General features: G+C 42.7%; 3 protein-coding genes across 4 annotated transcripts; 1 reads left to right on the forward strand and 2 right to left on the reverse strand.

Moving 5' to 3' along the window:
• Positions 1-2,590: 2,590 nt before the first annotated feature.
• LOC133892449 (TOM1-like protein 9) lies at positions 2,591-9,851 on the reverse strand. The gene is made up of 10 exons (XM_062333236.1): positions 9,199-9,851; positions 7,965-8,043; positions 7,291-7,389; positions 7,098-7,211; positions 6,739-6,881; positions 5,976-6,057; positions 5,207-5,292; positions 4,528-4,761; positions 3,725-4,224; positions 2,591-3,526 (listed from the first exon to the last, which is right to left on the reverse strand). The coding sequence occupies exons 1-10, from the start codon at positions 9,297-9,299 to the stop codon at positions 2,826-2,828; spliced, it is 2,139 nt and encodes a 712-aa protein (XP_062189220.1). The 5' UTR covers positions 9,300-9,851; the 3' UTR covers positions 2,591-2,825.
• Positions 9,852-10,004: 153 nt separating this feature from the next.
• LOC133892454 (uncharacterized) lies at positions 10,005-13,189 on the forward strand. Its single transcript, XM_062333248.1, has 7 exons — positions 10,005-10,603; positions 10,698-11,029; positions 11,552-11,891; positions 12,050-12,198; positions 12,279-12,372; positions 12,720-12,791; positions 12,911-13,189. Exons 1-7 carry the CDS (start codon positions 10,064-10,066, stop codon positions 12,953-12,955), a joined length of 1,572 nt encoding a protein of 523 aa, XP_062189232.1. The 5' UTR covers positions 10,005-10,063; the 3' UTR covers positions 12,956-13,189.
• Positions 13,190-13,752: 563 nt separating this feature from the next.
• Positions 13,753-22,752, reverse strand: LOC133892438 (transcription factor MYB3R-1-like). 2 transcript variants are annotated; one of them, XM_062333221.1, is made up of 13 exons: positions 22,346-22,752; positions 21,193-21,381; positions 21,053-21,107; positions 20,325-20,382; positions 19,454-19,548; positions 19,226-19,329; positions 18,076-18,204; positions 16,089-17,550; positions 15,693-15,877; positions 14,948-15,038; positions 14,550-14,741; positions 14,154-14,288; positions 13,753-14,039 (listed from the first exon to the last, which is right to left on the reverse strand). In XM_062333221.1, exons 2-12 carry the CDS (start codon positions 21,324-21,326, stop codon positions 14,154-14,156), a joined length of 2,640 nt encoding a protein of 879 aa, XP_062189205.1. In that variant the 5' UTR covers positions 21,327-21,381; positions 22,346-22,752; the 3' UTR covers positions 13,753-14,039. The 2 variants fall into 2 exon arrangements, with proteins under 2 accessions (XP_062189205.1, XP_062189197.1); XM_062333213.1 differs by lacking the exon at positions 22,346-22,752 and adding an exon at positions 21,489-21,731 and having other exon boundaries at positions 13,753-14,288.
• Between the last annotated feature and the right edge of the window lie 277 nt (positions 22,753-23,029).

Below are 23,029 nucleotides of genomic sequence, written 5' to 3' on the forward strand. Positions count from 1 at the left end.
TATACAAGAATAATAAACATGCTATATTAAATATTAAACAACAACAAACAAACAATAGCTTATATTACAAAATTTTATTTTTCATATGGACTAATCTCCAAACCCTAGGTACCCAAAGCCAACTAAAAATATAGCGAAAATTGAAATTGAATGGATGGAATGGAGTATTTACCTTCAATGAATATTCTCTAGTGAAATCTTCTTTGATTTGGGTCCAAAATTGCTGAATTTGTTGAAACAATTGGAGGAGAGAAAAGACGTGAGAAAACAAGCCTCGGAGAGGAAGAACAATGTGCGGGAGGGAAGGGTTGGCGCGACCCTCTGTATATACCCCAGTCACGTTAATAGGCTTGACATGACAACCGATCACGCCAAAACTACTGGTGCGACTCAAGCGTGCCACGTCGGCTGGTTGTCACAGTGCTGTGCCAGTGTGGCGTCTTGGTCACGCCAAATAGATTGACGTGACACAGGTGGGAGGTCATTTGACGTGATCAACGGAACTAGTTTATAAAAATCTAGTTTCTCGCGTGTTATTAATAAAATATTAGTTTTAAATAAAAAATTAGTTTTCCATATGCTATTAATAAAATATTAGTTTTAAATAAGCTAAAATAAAAAAATCTGCCGGCTGCCGAGACAACCACCATGGATGGAGCGGATCAGAGCTCATAAATTAATAATGCTCCGGCCGCCGGAGTAGTAGAGCAGAGGGGCCTATCCACATCGTTTGCTTCTGGTAGCTCCGACTTTTGTCCCTTCATCGAGTTGGTTGGTATGTCTCCAGCGAAACCTATACCTTCGCTTTAGATTTTTCTAAACAAAAGAAATTGCGACCTAGCTAGATTTTTAATATGGGGGCAAAGCCACTACGGAGTACGGAGTGCCACTATATATATAGTACTTAAAAATGCATACGGATTTATGTTTCGCTCGTCCGACGTCTCGCTGCTGGAAATCCCGCTCGTCTCAGTGTTCCGCTTCGCTCCCTGCATGAGCCCGCGTCGCGCTCTCCCGCTCCCGCGCGTTGTCGCGTGCTCCCGCGTGCGCTCCCGCACGGGCCTGCTTCCTGTGTGCTATCGCTCGTTGATAGTGCGTGCTCCCACGGTACTACCTATGAAGTATATGTATCAAACTAATCTATATATATATATATATATATATATTATATATCTATTATGTATCTAGACGTAATACAGTTTACTGTTACGCCACATTTTAATTACGACTAAAGAATAATATAGTTACAATTTATAAGATAGATCAGTTACTACTAATATGCATGGTCGTAACTATACTGTTTATTCAGCTTTGCGCACAAGCAGTAACTTGTTCATCTTTGCGCACACCTCCAGTTACAATTCCAAAAGTAGTATAGTTGCGATTCATAATATAGGTTAATTGCTACAAATATGTATAGTCGTAACTTGGTAACTGTCTCTAATCGTAATTATGTATTTTTTATTATGTGATCGTAACTTGTTCATATTTAAGTACATCTTCAGTTATGATCCCAAAAGAAGTATAGTTGTAATCCATAAGATATGTCAGTTACTATAAATATATATGGTCGTAACTCAGTACCTTCTCTGGTCGTAACTCGATACCTTCTCTAGTCATAATTATGTTCCTTTTGTCATGTGATCGTAACTTGTTCATCTCTGCACACACCCCTACTTACTATCCAAAATCAATATAGTTACGATCCTAAGTTGTAACTGCAGTATAGTATAAATCGCATGGATGTCTATCATGTTATAACTGTATAACGATTATAAAATTTCATCAAAATATAGCCTTCATAGATCTTATTTTGTTAAACGTATTTTTTCCAACAATATGCTTCAAACGGATCAAAAATCGGATACATAGTTCCAGATATATTGTATTTTAACTATTCAAATAAAAAAAAAATCTCTTGCATGTAGCTCTGGTGAATAGGATGGATCTGCATATGGTTATAACTGATCTACTTAGCGGGTTGTAACTGAAGAAACTGACTATGTGATTGTAGTGGCACAACGCAAGCCTATTTTACGTCTAGACTTGTCGTGTGTGTGTATATATATATATATATATATATATAGTATTGAAATGGAAGAGCTCACGAACGGCAGTGTCCTTTATATGTGATTTCAAGGTCCCAAAAAATTCGAAAGTACCCCAGTTTACAAGAGAGAGAAGAAAAGTCCTGTACATGTGCATCTGCACAGCTCTGAGTGTGTTCGTGCAGCTTTTGTTAAAAGAAAAAAAAAACTACAACTACCAGTACTAAACACGAGCCACTCTGGTCGCACTGACCCACCCATTAATGGGTCCAGACTCGCGAGCCACAATCACAAGCATCGACCATGCATCCATCAACGACGAACACCGAAAGTGCCCGATCCCAATATTGGCTGCACAAGTACCTGCCTGCGCTGCGCATGTTGTTGGTGTGGCCACGGATATCCAAACGCATCAAAGAAACGTCTGACCGAACACCCACAAAATGGACGTCTCACGGCGACACAAGGTAGAAAGTGATGTACAATCTTTTTCTGTTCATGTGATACATCAACATGAATGGCTGGTAAGCAAACATATCAGGAAACGGAGAAGTACTGCACACCTCTTTATTGAATCATCATTTACCAGCGTCCTCTCTGGCGTGATCAGTACACACGGCATAACGAATCAAATGGAATCAATAGGGCCACAGTTAGGGAGGAAAAAAAACTGAAGCTTATACATTCAAATAATGCTACAAGTGTAAGATCAAACCGCATGAAAAATCGCAAAAATAGAGAGAATATATTAGACCACCCACACTCCAACTCATCGTCTCATGAAGCTTTCTTCGTCTTGGCAATACTAAGGAGGTCACCAAAAAGTTTGTCTTCTGGCTTCATTGGCCTGATAGGTTGCCCCATGGAGGGTGAAGGGGAGGGTGCTGTCTGGTAGGACGAGCTCATCCCCATATACGAGTTGTCCTGCACAGAGAGACCATACATCCTCTGAGAGAGGCCGTTCGCACCAGGGTACCCGTACGTTGGCCTTCCCTGATTGTAGTAATGTGCAGCAGCCACAGCAGGATGCTGCATATACCCTGCCAGCTGACCACCGTACATTTGCTGCTGTTGAGGCACTGCTCCATACTGTGCACCTGGCATTTGTTGCGGATACATCATGACTGGTTGCGATCCAAGCATCTGTGGAGGTTGCATACTGGTGAATTGCATGCCTGGCATGGAATTTGGTGGTAGCGAACCAAACTGGTTCCCAAAGCCTGGCTGCATCTGTGTTCCAGCAGTTTGGCCAGGTTGCATCGCTTGAGGCAACACGACTCCTGGTTGGTTGCTGTACATTGGCTGGGTTTGTGGGATTCCCATGTGGTTAATCTGCGGTTGCAGTGGTTGCATCCCACCGATCTGACCGGCTGGTGTTGGGAGAGGTTGCATACCTCCCAATTGGCCATTTGACACTTCATTGCTTGGCGCTGACAGAGCTTCCCAGGGAGGTGGCGGAAGGGTTCCACTTTGATCTTCTACAAAATTTAGATCTGACTATCACAATTTCTTCGAGCAGAACATAAAATGAAAACAGTATGGAAGTTCTGATTGAAGACAGATACGATGCATAAAAAGATGCGCTTAAAAACAATTTCACCGATAAATGAAGTAATACTTCAGAAAGAAATAACAACCAGGTACAGAAAAGTAAAGGTCCAAAAGACTCGCCATACCATAGTTCGGTGCTTGCTGTGGTGGGGGTGCCATGGGGTTGGCAACTTGACCATTCCACCCAGAACTCATGTTATTAAACTGGGATGCCTGATCGTAAGATGTTCCAGGGTTCACAGCACCCCCATTTGGATAAAGCGCCGTCTGCTGAGGCTGTTGTGGCTGTAAAGGATGCTGAGTTGGAGTGTTGTACGGCTGAGATCCCGGAATAGTGGAACTTGAATTGAGACCAAAGGGGCTAGCTGCATTAGCGTTGCTATTGGTGGTATTGTTTTGTGAAAACATGTCGACAATTGCTAGTGCATTATGATTTGATGAAGTAGAGTCAGCAAGTGGATCAGTGACCGGAACAAGAGCAAGTGGATTTTCTGCTGTAGTTGGGGTATCATCCCAGCTAAGAAGATCGATGACAGGATCAGCTTTTGGTGCAGAGGTTGCTGTGCCATTTGACACTGGTGGTGCCGGAAGCGCTAATTGCTCAAAAGGAGATTGGTCACTTGTACTGTTACAAGACAGGTCATGCAAAGAGAGGGTAGTTAGTGCAGTAATATGGAAGAACTAATAAATAGCAAAAAGCAAATTATGGAAATTGGATATATTATATAGCATTGTTAGTTCAGACTGTAAAATGCCTAGCTATGAAGGTCAACACATGAAAGAATTACTGAGTCCAAAATATGATCAAACAATACTTTTGAATATGTTTCAAGCATTTATGCACAAAATCACACATTCGTGTATTTAAATCATTATAAACATCATGGAAAACTAAGAATATGCAAAAGTAATGGGAGAACATTAAAACCTTTGATTTGGCTCTTTTTTAGAATCTTGGCTTGTGGGATCCTCAATATCTACGAGTGCCATCTCTTTATTAGAGTCCTGGTTTGCAGAATCCTTGGTATCTACAAGTGCTTGTAGAGACTTTGGTTTTTTCTCCACTCGAACTGCGATGCCTGCTGCTATTGCGTCATGTTTTGCTAGAACGCGCTGCAAATCATCATTCAGTGCAAGGCCCTGTGACATAAGTTCCTCATCCCTGCAGAATGTGGCAAGCAACATAATAGTATGAGCACGGCTATTGTGTTCAGTGGTCTCAGCATCACCCATATCTACAGCGTACAATACACATGTTACCGCTTGTTGAGCCAAAAAGAAAAAGAAAAAAGGACAGATGAAACCAGTGTTGGAGGTTATTTGCACCAGTTTACAAAGTAGAGGGTTCTGGATTTCAAGGTTTAAACAACACAAAAGGTGAAGGTTCAGAAACGAAAAAAACACAGCGTGGGGGTATTTGGACTTTCTCCTTTAATCGTCCTCTTCCCAGATAGATTCTTAGCATCCAAAAGGGTGCTTAAGGAATCTCTCAGCCATGCAAAATGATCCATCTCTCAGGGGGCAAATGTTGTTCACTAACATAAGTCATGCTGCACTAAGCAACCTTCAAAATGCAAAAATAAGGAAATTCAGAGAAGTCCACTCACGAGGTACTATTCACAAGCTGCACCACTCTCTGCTTGTAATTACGACACTGATCAACAAGCTCCACAATTACCTCCTGCCTTAGTCCCTATGTGCAGAGTATTTGAAAATATAATCAATAAACTTTAACAAATTAAGTAAATAGCTGGGGCATTATTACTGGAGTATGACATAAAAATTGTAAGCAAACCAAGTACTTGCATTTTAAATTACAACTCTTTTTTCTACTTCTGTTTCCGAGTCCAATCTAAATGGGTCAAACATATTAGCTAAAATACAAGGTGTGGCCAACTTGTAATTTCAACAAGAGAAAGATGTTCCTAAATACAAAACTAAAAGTAGGTATGCTACAATTTGTTTTGCATACTCCAGAACCAGTCCTTACCATATACACTTTATGGTGACATACATAGCAGGTAACAGTGTTTCAAGTGATGTTGTTTGGATCCAATACACATTGGGTACCTTATAAGTTATATAAGGTATACATACTGGGTACCTGTAAGATCTGTCCTGGAGACTCAAGGCACCTCAGGTCATAAATTACTCATGACTCTAACGTGTCACAGTAAGACAGGTTGTTATAACAAGGCCATCTCTAAAACTAAAACTAGTCAGCACATATTTCTCAAAACAAAACAGGATAGAATGTTTTTGATAAACCCTGAAATAACAACCTCCATTGCTGGTTGCAACCCTATACAGATATGAGTTCCATTTTTCCGTGCAGCAAGTTTCAGTAAAAGAAGGCACGCTAAGAGTACTTGGTACCTCTCTGTTTCCAGGGGCTAAGGCATTCAGCATCTCTGCTAGTACATCCATGATACCACGAGCGTTCTGAATCTCTGACATGCTGAAAACATAAGCATGCATTCAGTACGAATTCATTCATGAACAATAACATCAGGTTAGGATATGAAATGAGGGTAAAACGGCAGGCAAAACTAGGATAAAGTGGATGTATTATTCTCAAAGATAATAGTACCCTTCATTTTTCAATCTAGCACCCCTAATAATTTCAATTTTTTACACGAACACTCATGCTATGTTGAGCGCATGAAACTGCTATGAATAGCACTAGCATTCTTTGTGGGGGCTCTAGGCCCATATATATACATGTACAGGTAGGCAAATATGCACCACCCCCCTTATACAATGGGGAAATACAGGTATACCAGATATACATCTAACAAAAACAAGTCATTGATAAGTCATCAAATAAGTTAAGTAGAAACTAGAAAAGATCTGAAGATCATAGCACACAGTAATTCTACTATTTCATTTAGCTCAACCTCATAATACGAAATCATAGTACAAAAAGATTTAGCCAAAAAAAAATCAAGTTTACACATTATCATAACCTTATCCAAATCTAGTATTCATTGTGGAACAAAAAAACACATTGGCATTGCTGTAGATTATCAAAGTAAGACAATACTGAAACAAATTAAATGAGAGGCTCTTTCCGTGCAGAGAACAGATAAAAAATGACAGGTCAACAGAGAAATGGAAAATGAAAAGTAACAAGGCACACCTCAAAGCAGGAAAGCCATTGGCAGCAGAAGATCCAGCTTCATCCTGTTGATCAGGACTACGCATATTCTTCGTTGCTTCAGATTGGCCGTTAAACAAAGGTGCAGGTCTCTCAGACCTCTTGGGAAATTCAGCTCCAGCACGCTGCAGGGCAGAAATAAGATCATAAACATGTCAAACAAAAAGGCAAATGCTCATAGTTGAAATATTATAATTGAATTTCATGCCTAGAAAATCTCAAAACCCAATCATAAGGTCAAAGAACATTTTTAGTAATATGTTCTCACAAGTCACAGCGGACCAATTGGGCTAAGTGAAAAATTAGAACCTGACAAATAGAATTGGGTTTAAAAAATATACCACCAACTCATGGTATGCTGCATAGTATTGTGGATATCTTGCACGTGGTCCCCCAAAAGCTTCTTGCCATGTATCTATTAGCACCAGTACCTTCTCTTTTACACGCGGATCAGACTGTAAAAGGAAATGCCATCAGAAGTTGGCAGATCATTTGATAATTATTACAGTTATACAAGCATAAAGCATATTAAACCTTTTTCTTCACTATCTTCACCATCTCATGCAATACATCTCTCTCTGCAACATGCATGTGGAGTATATCCCCACAGTTCTTGATAACAGTTTCCAACAGCTGAGATAGAGAAATACCATCAGCAAGACAATGATAATAGTTTCCAACAGCTGAAATAGACAAACAACATCATCAAAACATTGTTTACTACATGTCCTGCAAAAGTAGCCCTGCACCAGCTAGATCTCCTGGACCTCCAAAAACCATAACAAGTAACAGAGTTCTCGAACTTCAACCAATCGAAAAAAAAAGTCCTAATTGTGTGTTGATGTTTTTTAGGATTCAACAAACAAACCAAAATGTATAAGTCAGAATCAAACGAAATCGTCCACTAAATAGTGGAACAATGTTCAGCATGATCTTAGTGATCACTTATGCTGATGGTGTTCCAGGATGTATGGGTACCATTACATGAGAGTAACTGAGTAACCCATGAAACATAGGTCAAACGATGCAAATATAAACTGGAACATAACTGAAACACATAAGAAAAATGCAAATGTGTAACCTAGCAGGGGGCCAGGGAGTTAAGTTTGATTTTATAGAAATATCATGGAAAAGAGAAATTTCTTCTCTGAGTGCTACAAATAGCCCATACACTTAAATAGTATATGTCAAATTGCAGATAGACTTACAGTTAGTGCAAGAAGTTGAACTTTTGGATTTTTATGCACAATCCTTTTCTTGAGTGCCTTCACGACATCTTTTGATTGCCTGTTACCAGCATGGATATGAACCATCAATAACTGATAATAGATGGGCAATAGACAGAAATAAAATGTGCATGAGGAACTTAGCATTAGTTATATATGCAAGATGCTTCGTTTGCGTTAACTAGATCATTCGACCTCCAGTCACAATAATTGATCATGAATTAAGTAAAACAAATTTCATTCGTAAGTATAAACCACTGGGCAGCAGAATCATAGCTTCAAAACTGAAAAATATCATTTCCATTCGTCCAATTCAAGCATTTCACTTTGGAATACAAAAACTGCTTTCTAGTATTTTCCTGGATCCCCACCGGTTTCCTGACTAGTGATTACCACCAGCCCAGTACAGAAATTTTTGCTCACTGCAAAATGACCTTTTGATTCATTTTCCCATGGTACATGCGGAGCGATAACAAAAGAGTCCATGACTACGTAGCTCTGGCAAATTAAACCAACCAGCAGATAGGATGCGAAGGCCCCTTCGCCTCTAGAATGCCATTTTGCCACATCACCTAATCACCCAATGAAGCACTAAGCATGAAACAGTAATCACCAGCAATTTTCACCACTCTCCAATTATCATTCAACAATGACAACAGAACCAACTCCCACTATATGATTGGAAATTGCACCATTTTCATAGAAATCAGAATGCAAATGAAGCGAGGCAACCAGATTCAGCACCCGCAAATCATGATCCTGCAAAGCAGATTCAGCACCCAATTCCATGTGAATGAATGAAACTGTGAGGCGTTTGGACTCATCTCGCTTGCATCGAGGTCTCACCAAAACCGCCATTTCCAGAATCACGCCGTTGTATGACATAAAATCGCAATTCGTCCAGCTGAGACCAAACCCGGCGGTCGTCAGAAACGCCCAGGGCACTGCTCCCCGGCGCACGAACATCCATTTTGCCCCGCAATTAGCACGCACCCCGACTCCGGCAAGCTCAGCCAACCCGACCAGACGAGCACGAACATCCATTTTGCCCCGCAGTTAGCACGCACCCCGTCTCCGGCAAGCTCAGCCAACCCGACCAGACGAGCTGCGCCATGACGCACCGAATGTCGCGGGGGAGGGGACAGAGAATCCGCGCGCGGACCGAAGAGCTCGAATCTGGCAGGGATCGGGGAGGGAGAGGCAGCAGGGGCCGTACCCGGGGTCGCGGTTGCAGATGTCGCAGATCTCCATGTTCTTCGCCCAGTCCGGGCCGATGAGCATGTCGCTGGTGGCCCGGTCCACCATGGAGCCTGCCATGGTTGGTTCCTCTGGCGACGTGGGGGGGGGGGGGCAGCCGACCGAAGCTCCGGCGGCGGATACTGGCCGGATTGGGATCGGCGGCGAGCACTTGGGCGGAGCTCGAAACCACCAGGACCGCACCAGATTGGCCGCGTTCCTTTGGTGGATTTTCTTCGCTGCTTTCTGTGTGGGTCGTGCAGAATTAGGTACAGTGTGCGCTGTGCTGAGGCCAAAAGGTGGCGATTGCTGAGGATGGAATGCCGTCGTGCAGTGCAGTTGGGTGACGATGGATCTGGCAGCTGTTGGGTGGGTCTTTAGCTTCTTGGAATCTTCTCTTCTCTCTTCCACAGCAGAGGCTCAGGCTTAGCTTAATGACCTCGTCGGAGCGGCTCTCTTGGTCGGTCATCAGTCGGCGGCACATTCCCCCCAGGAGCCAAAAGCCATCTGCGACCGAGTAAAGTTTGAGCTCACTGTGAGGCCATTTGCGTGGGAGGAGGCCGAGATGGCGACCCGGCAGCCGAGCTCTGCCGGGAGCGCGGCAGCCATTCCCACACCCACATCACATGCCCCGTTCCCGTGCAACTTCCCAAGCTCCCTCCGCCCGCGCCACAGGCCAGTCACATCCCGCACCAGCACAACCAACGGCGACCTCACGGGCCGAAACGGCGCGAGATGAACCGGCCCACGGCCCACGCAGCCGCTTCCCTCAAACCCCATCACCCCTCCCCGCAGCCCCGAACCCTAAGCTCTCTCTCCTGCTCCCCCCTTCCCCCTCCCACACCATGGCGGCCCCCTACGACCGGGAGGACGGCGCGCCGCCGCCTCCTCCCCCCCACGCCGCGGGCGCGGCGGACGCCTACGACCCCAACTACGTCCCGGACTCGGTGAAGACGTTCGTCGTTCACCTCTACCGCCACATCCGGGACAAGAACGTCTACGAGATCCACCAGATGTACGAGGGCGGCTTCCAGCGCCTCTCCGACCGCCTCTTCCGCGACGCGCCCTGGCCCTCGGCCGAGGCCGTCGCCCCCTACTGCGACGGCGACCACGTCTTCCTCCTCCTCTACCGGGAGCTCTGGTACCGCCACGCGCACGCGCGCCTCTCCCCGCTCACCGCCGCGCACCGAGCCGAGTCGTGGACCAACTACTGCGACCTCTTCAGCGTCGTCCTCCACGGCGTCGTCAACATGCAGCTGCCCAACCAGTGGCTCTGGGACATGGTCGACGAGTTCGTCTACCAGTTCCAGAGCTTCTGCCAGTACCGCGCCAAGCTCAAGAACAAGACCGAAGACGAACTACAGCAGCTCAAGCAGTTCGACAAGGTTCTTGACATATGTGTTACTAGTTTTCTTACCCCACCTCGCAATGAATGCATGCCTAAAGGCTAAAGCTTTGTTGTGATTGCTGAATGTGCAGGCGTGGAATGTGTACGGTGTTCTCAATTACCTCCAGGCGCTGGTGGAGAAGTCCATGATCACGCAGATCCTGGAGAGGGAGAAGGAAGGCCTGGAGCAGTTCACCGCCACGGACGGGTATGACTACGAGGGTGGGAGTAATGTGCTCAAGGTGCTTGGCTACTACAGCATGATTGGGCTGCTCAGGATACACTGCCTCCTCGGGGATTACCACACTGGACTGAAGTGCCTCGCACCTATTGACCTTAACCAGCAAGGGGTCTACACCATTGTAATTGGGAGTCACATCTCCACGATCTATCACTACGGGTTCGCAAACCTTATGATGCGCAGGTGAGAGCCTACTTGCTTCACTATTATTGACCCCTGGATATCTAGTCACGCTGCTTTAGACATTCTAGCTTACCGCCCTTAGTGGAAGTGATGAAACTCCCAGTATGTGGTTCGTTTTGGTCAAATTTTATGTATGTGTTCTAATAAACTTGTAGGTGTGCTTGCTGTGGGGATGTTTGGAGAATGATTAAATATCTATTGTAAACATATCGTTAGGTTGCACTACTTTGAAGCATTGTGCTTGTCTTTCACTAGCCTTATATGCTATTCTCAGCAGTAACATCATCAGCTAATTTAGTTCCTCTTGTGCATTAGTACCTAAGCAATGCTAAATGCTTTGAGACCATTTTTTTAAATTGGCCACCTAGGCATTCGAATCCTCATGCAACTGCATCCAAGATTTCAACACTCTTTCTTGGAATGGAAAATCAGCATCTGCATTTGTTTTGGATCTTCTCTGTCGTGAATTTCCCAAGATGCAAATTCTTTTAGCTGATATAAAATGTTTCTGCATAAATCTAGGTATGTTGATGCCATACGTGAATTCAACAAGATTCTGCTGTATATCCTCAAGTACAAGCAGTACCATCAGAAGTCCCCTCAGTATGACCAGATACTGAAGAAAAATGAGCAGATGTATGCACTGTTGGCAATTTGCCTGTCTTTGTGCCCACAGAACAAGCTTATAGATGAAAATGTTAGCACCCAGCTGAAAGAAAAGTATAATGACAAAATGACAAAGATGCAGAGGTATGATGATGAAGCATATGCTGCTTATGATGAACTATTTTCGTATGCTTGCCCCAAGTTCATTACTCCATCACCTCCAGTTCTAGACCAGCCGCTCACAAACTATAACCAGGTACTGTTTCTGATCAAAATCACAATATTTCTGTAGTTTTGCCCCATGAGTATATTTACGTTTTAAGACCTTTCTGGTTCGTTGCCACGCACTGTAAATTTTACTTTAGCCCCATGGCCTATCTTCAATTGTTAAATTATTTTACTTTTCTTTAACAGGATGCATATCGTCTTCAGTTGAAGTTGTTTCTCTATGAAGTGAAGCAGCAGCAGTTGCTTTCTGGGATCCGTAGTTATCTGAAACTATATTCGACAATAACCATTGGCAAACTTGCCCAATATATGGAAGTGGATGAAGCAACACTAAGGTCTGCATGATCGGTAGTTTACTCTTTTGTTGCTATTTTTTGTGGTTGTGTATGATAAATTAGCTCAAATATTTGGACAGGTCAATCCTGATGACATACAAGCACAAAATGCATGCAGTTGACAGTGATGGAAAGATAGTATCCAATGCAGACTTTGATTTCTACATTATTGAGGTAATGCTTTAGTACAAGTCTGTTAATATGTGGAATTTTCTTTTCAGAATTCAAACCTTTTTTTTGCTGTTTCCAATTGTGTTGTTTGTGATTAACTTTGCACCAAGTCACTAGTTAGTTGAGCTAGTACATTGAGCTGCCGTGAGCTCTTCCCATGGAGATGCACTTGAATACGTGACCTTTTGTGATGTGTGTAACTTCTTTCTACACAATCTTTAAAACTCCTCATTTTTTGTGCCTATTCAAAATGCAAAAACTCTGCATTTTGACTTGCATGATGTACAGCTCATTGTAATATTCCTAGTTAAGTATGTCTAATTACATATACATTGTTTGTAATGATGCAGGATAGTATTCATGTTGTGGAGTCTAAACCTACTAAGCGTCATGGTGATTACTTTTTGAGACAAATTTTGAAGGTATTCGTGCATGCCAGTTCCTGCCAATTTGTTCTTTCCTCTAGCAGGTTCCAATATCTACGAAAATTTTCATTGGTCCCGATATCTAATCTGACTTTTTTCCCCTTGATGTCCAACAGTTCGAGGAAATGATTGGTGAATTGGAGAAAGTACATTTTGACTGAGCCTGGTAGTGATCATGGAGGGGGTGTTAATGGTGGCTGGTATTACCGAGTTATGTTTGTGCCTTTTGTACTCCATGTCACTTAGTTAAGAACCGATCATTTTGTATTTTCATTTTTGCCCAAATCTAGCTTGCAACTCGTTCAGGCTTTTAGTTGAATTGTGATACTTATGTGGCTCTTCCATTTGCCTGGATGGGGCATATCCACATGCATGAATGATCTCGTTGCTGACTACTTGTTATCGAGAGGCTATAATCTCCCCAAGCTCGGATTGACATTTCCCAATCCAATCGTGTTGCATGTATGTGTTTGTGAAATAGACTTGGTGCTGAACTGCTGGCCCAGGTATGATGCGAAGTTGAGTAGTTCCATTTCTGTCAGATGTAGTGTTTATTTGTTGCTCGTCAGGTGAAACTCATGCGCCTGTTACATTCTGAGGCTACAAGTGGGGCATGTGCATCAGAATGCGAAAATCCATTTTTTATGTGCGTAGGATTGGTGCTTCAGGTGGCCTGTTACATTCTGTTACTGCTAACATAACAGTGTTGTTTCTACACATCTGGGATAGAGGGAAGAATCCCGATCCAAGTTCCATACTCTCAATGGCGTTTGGCTAATGTTTTGATGGCACTAGCATTTGGTTGGTTCACTCAGTGCAACATTGGTGCACCGCGTTGCCCCTTCTCCTTTGGACACAAGCTCGGCCAAATGTTGGTTTAAAAGGTCCATGATGCAATATGAAAAATTAATGCAAAATCTTGGTTTTCTGTTGCAAAACATGGTGCTCTCTACCCATGAATAAAGGAGACTCGCAATATTATACCCCAAGCATAAAGGATACAACAAAACCGACCGATACAACGCAAAAGTAGACTGATCTGGACACTCGGAGCGACCGAACCTGCACCAGCATCAACATGTATGATGTACAAGTACAAATGAATGCCAAGGGGGCCCAAACATCTCAAATATAAACTATTAACCAATAAAAAAGAATTAAAATTGAATTGAATGATACATAAGTTTTAACAGTCCACGGTTCCCGACGCCTTTTGGAAGCTAGTTTCTGGGCTGAGACTGTACGCTGCATAACGGTGACAATACACAGCAATGAATGACAACAATGAGGTCTAGGAATGTGCATGTACATACAGGTAATATATTATTAAACCATCTGATGTATCTCTCACAAGTCTACCTATCGGAAATTTTTCAGGCTGTGGGAGGAAAGGATAGGTGAGCTCACACATCTCCCGCGACTGCTGCCAAGTTTCTTATCTGCTGTTCTTGCAGGTGTGGTGCATTCGTTGAAATCCAGGACTCTGGCCTCGGCCTGCAATATTAAATGGAATTAGAATGTTTGTTATTTGAGTAAAAACAAGATCATACTAATGGTTGCAATCAGTGCTCCTAGACGATGACTTGAATTGCTGTACGTACTGTTGCAAGATAATTCAAATAGCTATGCAAAATAGTTTTAAGTGTGTGTGTGGGGGGGGGGGCATTAAAATGACAAACAACTACACTATAGTCTCCAAGATAATTTAATTTCATGATAGTCAAAATACTAAATTAAGCAGTGAGAATTAAGCACCATGATTTTGGTCTGCAATTTGCTTGTTCCTGGTTCCGTCTTGGCATCAATATTCTCCTTGTTTTCCTTATCAGAGTTCATGTTGCCGCTTGCTAGCACATCACGGGCCTCCACCACAGCAGCAGGACTGTGAACACCTATCTGCTTTGCTAACCCTAACGCATCAAATGTTCTACCGCCTGGGCTAAAACCCTGGTAGGAATATATGGGCACAAACAAAGATGTCAATCAAAACAAACTTTTAGGATTTAGTTCAAATTTGAACTAAACTCTATAGATATGGATCAAATCTCCCTATCCAATCAGCCCTTAGAATTAGTAAAATGGTCCACCAAATTATCTGTATGACACAAATTGGCTGTAAGAAAATAAAAGTAAAGAAATAAGGGTAAATTTACCTGAAAGTGCATATGCATATCTATGTACCAAGGGGACTTCCATGCTGAAGGAGATTCCAGTCCTCTTTTGACACCTGGGGTATCAGCCAATCTAGCAAAAGCAGTGATTCAGAGTAAAAATTAACAAAATGAACAAATGTCCAAATGGTACTGTTCTTCAGACTTCATAAGTTGTGCATCTATGTTTGTGATCTCTGAATTTGTACTGTCTTAGACACATTTTTCATTAGTAAGATTAAAATGTTCTTCAACATTCGAAATTGACTGTTAATTCCACAGGCGAGCCAGTAGCTCAATGACTTGTGATAATTTTAGTCGGCAAATTTTGCTCAGTTTCAGAAAGATAAAATCAGTTAAAGGATCTTCTGATTTCCTATATAAGAATTGTCATTATTTGCAAATCATATAATAAAGTGTCTAGGTAGATATCCATGCTAATTAAGTTTCCACCGATGAATGAAACTGAGCATGAAAATGAAATGATGACAATTTGCCAGGTCCCAGTGTCATAGTTAAGTAGACTTCACAACTATACAAAAGTATGCAAACTGCAAGGTTATAGTTCAGCACACTGATGCTTGCTAGTAACTAAAAAAGGAGGAAATTGTCATTTACCAATTGTCAATTGTTATAAAGCCTGCCACAACTTAATTTACATATAATCTGAAGTCTGAAGTGATTAGCTAACTAAAAAAACTGATATTTAAAACAAAGGAACACAAGTGAGACCAGTGCAAAATCTTACATGTCAGTAGCTAAATATTTGTGATTCGCATTGATGCATGGCGATGATTTTTCAACAATTAGTTCCACAGGCTTTGATTTAGAACTAATTACTTCCTTACAGGCTGGTAAACATTCAGGGTTTGCATAATGACCAAGGGCAATGAGATTATTGCTGTTGTGCTCAACAGGAATACCTGCAGGTTGCTGCATTACACAATATCGGTAAGATTACGAAGAAGATCAAGGGAAAAACTTACTTAGCCAGTTGGTATGCCATAGAGACAGATTTCTGTAGTAACTGAACCCATTGCATTTGGCACTCAGAAACTAAAGAACTGCTATATTTTCTTCTAAAAGAAATATGATACTACCAACTGGCTAAGTATCACCAAATAATTTGTTTAAATGTACTTACTAAATTGCCTGGTATATCATCTTTGGTGGCATTACTGGAATACGCTGCAGTACTCATACAGGATGTGACTGACATCTTACAATCCTTTTCAGTCCCAGATTTCTTCTCAATTCCTTTATCTGGAGTAGGAGACAATAGATCTCTGTGTCTTTTCTTCATTATTGATGGTGTGCATCGGAAGCTTTTGGCAGCACTCTTTAGCACAACATCAGGGCTTTCCTCATGTGTTGGGGAGCCCCATAATCTTAAAGGAGTGGGGACATTCATGGTTGACAGAATCAACTGCCTAAGGCCAAAGGGACTATATTCTTGGTCATCAGGTGTTACAAGATCGCAACTGACAAATGGATCATCCAAACCAGGAAAGACAAGGGGTTTGTAGGATAGGGCTCCCTCATCCTTCTTTTCATCTGGTGCAGTCTCAATGTCTTTCGATGATTGTTCTTTTTCTGTATTGGCCACAGGTTCTTCAGCATCTGTCAACTGTTGGTCCCCGCATTCTGTTATGATTTCCATCATTGTCGAAGCCCCAGGTCTGCCATCACTGCTGCCAAGTTTAGCAGACTTCTGAGCATCACCAAAAGAATTGTTTGAGTGTGTGATCATCTCTGCTTGAGAATCTGGCATTTCTCTTGGCTTGGATCTATGTTCGGGTGCATCAGACAAACTATCTGAACATATAAAAGGGGGAGATATTGTCGTCATTAGACTCTGTTCATACACAATACCCATCATGCCAGATGGATTGGACTGTGCCAAAAAATCGGTGTCCGCTTTAGAAGAATATACATCTGGCTGGTGATTTAGTCTGGAAGAAGAATCAGCACCAACAGTATCAGGTTCTGAAATCAGACTTTGTAAGGAAATATCTTGCCAAAGGTCGGATTTCAGACAGTCATCCTCAGAAATTGAATGCAGTTTTTGCTCAGCACCAGAAACATTTGATAACATAGAGATAGGCATTTCCTGTGCTACATCCATTGGTACCAAAGAACTTGCCTGATTTGCTGTGCTACAAAGAGTTTGGTTATCCGCGAACATAGAATTACTTGGTACTTCACCGGTATTCATCTGCTGATTCATTCTTTGATCAAACTCATTTTGCAAGTGTTTGTTTGAGGAAGATACAATGGAAGAGTGAGAGTCCTGTGCCTCTATCTTGTTGGCATCCACATTTACTTGTAAATCACAGCTCAAAGCCACGTTAGTGTTCTGCACCTGGGAGCAAGAAATCTTGGCCAATGATGATTGACTACTACATGATGAATCATCTACCTCCCCAACAGCATTGTCACCACTATCTTTGTTGTTTTGTTGGTTCATTGCAGATGAAGAATTACAATGTGCAGAGCATTCAATCAGAGGGAGGCATGGGACTTGAGCAAGTAAGCCTGAAGATATGTATGAATCAACTTTTTTCTTCACCGAACTGTTCCAGTGATTTTTAATTGCGTTGTCCGTCCTGGTAGGGGAAATAGAAATTACAAGTTCAATCATTTTGGCAGTCTAAAATAGGCCATTATTTACCTAACAATAAGAATTATTTATGCAATGGTAACTTGTAGCTCAGTTACATTTGGTTGCAAACAGTGGCAGAACACAAGGCCGTTATAGTCCAAAAGATGCGTCAGAAACACAATTGGCAGTAAAGCATAGTGTGTTCATAATGTGTTCTTTGCTTGGCGTAAAGTTTGATCTTTATCACTTGATACAAAAGAACATAGGTTGGTTTCCAATTTTCACTTTACAGTTTGAGAATTTATCAGGGATAAAATTGCCCCTGGATGAAAAGAAGGATAGGGCTTTCCCATCATACATATATGTTGAAATATATATCCTACCAGGCCCAACCGCCAGGCCCAGCCAGCCCGGCATCCCCAGCCACCACTCACCCAATTTAGGGTTTTGTATATAGGCTGGGCCTGGTAGGATATATATTTCAACAATATAGATTTACCAGGGGATCTTAAGGAAAGCATTTATTTACCTTCCGTGCAAAATTTTTGTCAGTTCAGCCCATTTATTTCCGTACATTCGATGAGCATGAATGAGAGTAACTTCCTCTTCTTGAGTCCACGCCTCCTTATTTATGGCAGGGTTAAGATGATTGTGCCACCTGAATCAGATATGGTAGTCCAACGTTAAAGCCTCTACAGTTATCAGAAGGTATGCAAATACATATTTATAATACCCAAAGCTGAGTAAGTTAACAAAGATATACTTATAATGCACGGAGCTGAGTGAGTTAGCAAGACATTTGTAATACCAAAAGCTGAGTGCGTTAAATAAGATTGCATTTTTAAAATATAAAAAATAGAGTGAATTGCACAAAACTACAAGTATTGTGCTATTTGTAACACAAAACTACAAGTATTGTGCATGGCAACACAAAACTATAAGTATTACGCACTAATTTCACACAAAACCCGATTTTAATTAGATTCACTTAAAAAAATGGTCTTATATTTATCCAAAAATCCTAGAACTTTTTGAGCGTGTTACATAATCCATGTGAAACCCATTTTCATTGAATTCACTCAAAAAGAACTGTGTAGAATTTAAACTAAAATTCTCCAAAAAAGGGGCTACTTTTATAACTCCTAACAATTGTTAGGGCCTCAAATAAAATCCTAAAAAACTAGAAAAGTTCACTAATATTCTTCTTATATGATGGACTAATTTCTAAAAAAATTTACAGCCCTAGGTTATATGGTGAAAAAACTCACAGCAGTAGTTAATTGTTAGCATATGAAAGCAGCAGGGTGTACTTTATTTGCCACTCTGCTGAGCCCCACAAAAATGTTTTTCATAAACAAATAAAATGGAAACAGTTTAGATGTCATTCTATTAAACTAAAGTTCAAAAGTGTAATAGTTTAGTAATGCCACCACTGTGTACTGCTGTTATTGGCTTTACAAAAGGGCTAGTGATCCCGGTATCATTAGCATTGGGATAGAAAAGGCAGCTTATATTAATAATCCTGTGCAAAAGTATCACGGGTCAAAGCAACATTGCATGCGCTTATCGTTGCTATTCATTTGTTCAACATGAAGTTTTATAGACTATGGTTGCAAAGGAATTAAACTATTATTAGATGCAAGCTTGATGAAATAAACAAGAAACTTTCCATGCCATACCGTTCCCTACATTGCTTTCCTATTCTTCCTGGCAAAGCTTGAGCAATGGTTGACCATTTCTTTGGCCCATATTTGTTTACCATCTGAACGATGATATCATCTTCCTATTAAGAGAGAAAACAACATATTAGTGTGGATATATAATGTTGAATAAGTGTCCATATGATGTCTAATCAATATTAATAAAAAAATAAAACTGAAACGAAAAAATTCAAATAGAGTGATTACTTCTTTGGACCACGGTCCTTTGACCAATTCAGGATTTAGAACCTTTTGCCACCTGTGCAAACATTGTACATCGGTTCTGTCGGGAAAACATTCCGCTGGAAAAGTAGAAGGTATTTTGTCAAGGCTTGGACTTATGGCAAGAGGCAGGGGGGTTCTTGTTGACAGGAATGGAAACAAATGGTAACGAAGCGTAAGTTAACGAAAGAAGGCAATGCTCTCCTTTGCATAAGCTGACATAATATAGAAGCGAAATTTGAAAAATACACAGCTTGGTTCATGAACCCTGCACATGGCTTGGACTTATGGTAACAATGTTGAGAACAGTCTTTTCAAATTGCATTTTAGATATCCTGGATAATAATACAATGTAAATGCCACATTGTTCCTGTAACAAGCATTATTGACAATTTTCCATACTGATAAAGCATGTTCTGTAACCATAAAGCAAACGTGCACAAAAGAACAGGAGACTCCAAGTAAACTAACATCATGGTACCAAGTGCAGTTCTTGATAAGGATCAAAACGTCATACAAATGCATATAGATATAGTGGAAAGGCCGGCTCCCTGCACCAACCCGTGTCCATCTAACATTTTGTGTTCACACCCCCATGCCCACTCTTTTGGCTTACTCTTTCTTATGCAGTGGTGTGCTTCTTTACCATTCCCCTTTAAAAAGAGCTGAAGATAATATCGTACATGGATTTATATGGTCATTTATGTTTGCACATAAGAAATTCCAACATAGAACAAATTTTGAATAAAAGTAGATATGAAGAGACAGAAGACGTGATAGAGTTACTATGAGAATGAGTGAGCATATAGAACTACTTCATAGTCTTCCACATATAGTATCGATCTGTAGAAAGTACCTATCTTTTTCCAGTTTTTCCCTTGGTAAGTCTGAACTGCCTTGGACAGTATAGCATCCTACATTCGAATAGCATACATCATGCACAATGTTAGACAATAGACAGTCAGTAAATAAACAAAGTGAGATTTTGCATGGGTCCAACACACATCAGTGAGGCACTAAGCAAAATGACCATACACGCTACTAGTTACACAACAACCATAGCATTGGAACAGAATAGCAGATGAGTTCATGACGAAAAAAGAAGCAGGAAATCCCATTAAAGACTTCTAAGCGCATGATTGTCCCAGATACAGGTTAACATCAGTTGTTGTGGGTGGCCCCATTGGTGTTCTATGCTAGCGATTCTCACATTTACCATCAAATGTGCGACTAAACCGTGAACTAAACCACCAAATGAGCCACACAAGGGCCAGAATGTTGCATCAAATGTTTTATTAAAACAAAAAAGAAAGAAAAATCCACGCATTTTCCATTATTTTTAGAACCAAAGGGCAAAACACCAAGGTTCCAATATATTGAAATAAAACCATTCAGTCACAAGTTCCAAAAAGTAATTAAATCAGATTACATCATGCTCAAACTAGACCTGGTTACATCAGACTTCAAATTTTTCATCAAGCAAATCGACATATAAAATCAGATGTTCAATCGCTATTCAGCAATTTGGATAATTAATAGCAGTTTACAAACAAAAAACACAAGACGAGGCTTGTGTGATCATACCTCTTCGGGGGTCCAATTTCCTTTGGTTGAACGTCGGGTCGGACCAGTGGTCCTCCTATAGGTAAATGGGCAGAAAACCGTAAGAAAATTTAGGACAGCAAACTGTGCATGTTTATATGAAAAGCTTTTTAGTCTTTTACCCGTTGAGCGAGCGTTGTCTCTGTGGCTCATGGCTGACTTCGCCCTCACGAGGAGCTGACAGAAGTCCAGAAGCCTCTCCACCCTTCTTCGCAACCTTTCCTTTATCACTTGACATGACTGAAATAACGGTCATTACACTGTCAAGCCAGGCCTTTCAGGAAGGGCTTCAAGGAAGAAGCAACCGTAGGCTGCAACGCAAAGGATGGAATTAAGATCATATCAACAAGAAGTAACAACAGAAAATTTTCAGAATGCATTCTGGAGCCATTGTTGAGCAACAGGGAGCACAAGCTACCTTCAGAAGAACATCGCATTTACAAATGAATAAGTTAAGGGCGTGACTCCTAATCTGTTGACTGAAAAAACCACAAATTTCAGTCACTTCTGTGATGGCCGTTGGATTAAAATCCAACCATCCAAATCCTTCTCTCTCTTTCTCTCTTCATCCCACTACAATCGCGCGACCCTATCGCTTTTCACCCAAACCAGCGACCGCCGCCCCTTTCCCCGCCCACGCATTTCCGCCCTCAGCCGCCGCCTCATCCACCCCTACCGCCGCTCAAAGCGGCTACCGGCGACAAGGCGGCGCCGGAACCCCTTACCGTCTCGCCCTCCGCCCCACCTCCACCTCCGCCCTTACCGATCTGCGCTGCCAACCCGGGACGCTGCCCGCGGCCGCCGCCCTCCTCCAACCGGCGGTCAGTGGCGCCACTGCCGCCCCCCCCCCCCCCTCCCTCCCTCCCTCTAAGGTTGGGTGCCCGGGTGAACTGAGCCCTAAACCCCCAAACTCTAGCCCGGCGGAGCGAAGCTGCACGGCGTGGAGAGGAGGAAGACGAGCACTTGGAGACCACAATAAGATCAACAGTAGAGCTCGTCGACAGAAATTTTCTCCGATTTCAGGCAAGTGATGCCTACCTAGACATTCCGATAATTTTTTCATAAGAAAATTGCCCTCATAACACTCAATCCGAACCGTTTTGCTGCGGTAACATCATATTTATTGCCTACTGCAAAAAATACCACCGGATTCCTTCCCGTCCTCCCTCCGTGCAGCACTCTGTTAGCACCTTCTTCTCCGACGAGCTCTATCCTCTCCGGCGGGCGAAGGGAACCGGAGAGATGCGAGGAGGACGAGCAGAAAGGGGTGCTTGCCTGCGAGAGCGTGCGCGATGTCTCGGCAGTCGGCGTCGTGGACATCGAGCTTCTCGAGCCCTTCACCGGTTCTCCTCTTTCATGCCGTCGGTGAGATGGAAATGTGCAGATCCCGGCGGACGGCTCGGCGGCTGGGTCGGGCCGCGGGAGCTCGCGCGCGCTGCCTGCTTCTCCCCCGACGGGCAGCCGTGGCTCGGCTTGGGCAGCGGGAGCCCCTCCGCCCGCTCGTCCAGATCCAGCAAGGTTGGCGGGAGGAGGGAGTGCGCGTCGGGGGACGGGACGACTAGCACAGGGAGGCGCCGGAAGACCTAACCGCTTCCAAATCCACCGGAGACGCAAGCAAGCCGCCACGCCTTCTTCTTCTCGACGGCTTGGCCTGGCTGGCGTGCCCCAAATTTGAAACGCACGCGAGGCGAGGAGACGATGCTTCCAACGGGGGACCCCCTCTATTATACTGCCGTGGGTCCAGTGGGTGCCGCCCGCTTGAGTGGCAGTGCGGAGGGGAGTCGGACGCTGTGTGATGGTTACGTCGCCGCATCGGGGCCGTCCGTTTGCCTCGCTTCGCTAGTTTTTCAATCTTCTTCTACCCCGCTGGCGAGGCTGAGACCCCCGGATTAAGTGATCTAACCATGTCTTTCCACAGATCTAAACTATAAAGACACAAATGTATTTAGTGTCAAGCAC

Source organism: Phragmites australis, chromosome 2 (genome assembly GCF_958298935.1).
Source record: "Phragmites australis chromosome 2, lpPhrAust1.1, whole genome shotgun sequence".
Lineage (NCBI taxonomy): Eukaryota > Viridiplantae > Streptophyta > Magnoliopsida > Poales > Poaceae > Phragmites > Phragmites australis.

Coding starts and splice junctions, on each gene's coding strand:
- LOC133892449 (XM_062333236.1), bottom strand. CDS start 9,299: ATGGCAGGCTCCATGGTGGACCGGGCCACCAGCGACATGCTCATCGGC. Junction 8,044..9,198: donor ATCTGCAACCGCGACCCCGG/GTACGGCCCCTG, acceptor TGCTGGTAACAG/GCAATCAAAAGATGTCGTGA. Junction 6,058..6,738: donor AATGGCTTTCCTGCTTTGAG/GTGTGCCTTGTT, acceptor TTATGTTTTCAG/CATGTCAGAGATTCAGAACG.
- LOC133892438 (XM_062333221.1), bottom strand. CDS start 21,326: ATGACCGTTATTTCAGTCATGTCAAGTGATAAAGGAAAGGTTGCGAAG. Junction 21,108..21,192: donor AGACAACGCTCGCTCAACGG/GTAAAAGACTAA, acceptor ATTTACCTATAG/GAGGACCACTGGTCCGACCC. Junction 15,878..16,088: donor ATGATATACCAGGCAATTTA/GTAAGTACATTT, acceptor TGTGTAATGCAG/CAACCTGCAGGTATTCCTGT.
- LOC133892454 (XM_062333248.1), top strand. CDS start 10,064: ATGGCGGCCCCCTACGACCGGGAGGACGGCGCGCCGCCGCCTCCTCCC. Junction 11,030..11,551: donor GCAAACCTTATGATGCGCAG/GTGAGAGCCTAC, acceptor GCATAAATCTAG/GTATGTTGATGCCATACGTG. Junction 12,199..12,278: donor GTGGATGAAGCAACACTAAG/GTCTGCATGATC, acceptor ATATTTGGACAG/GTCAATCCTGATGACATACA.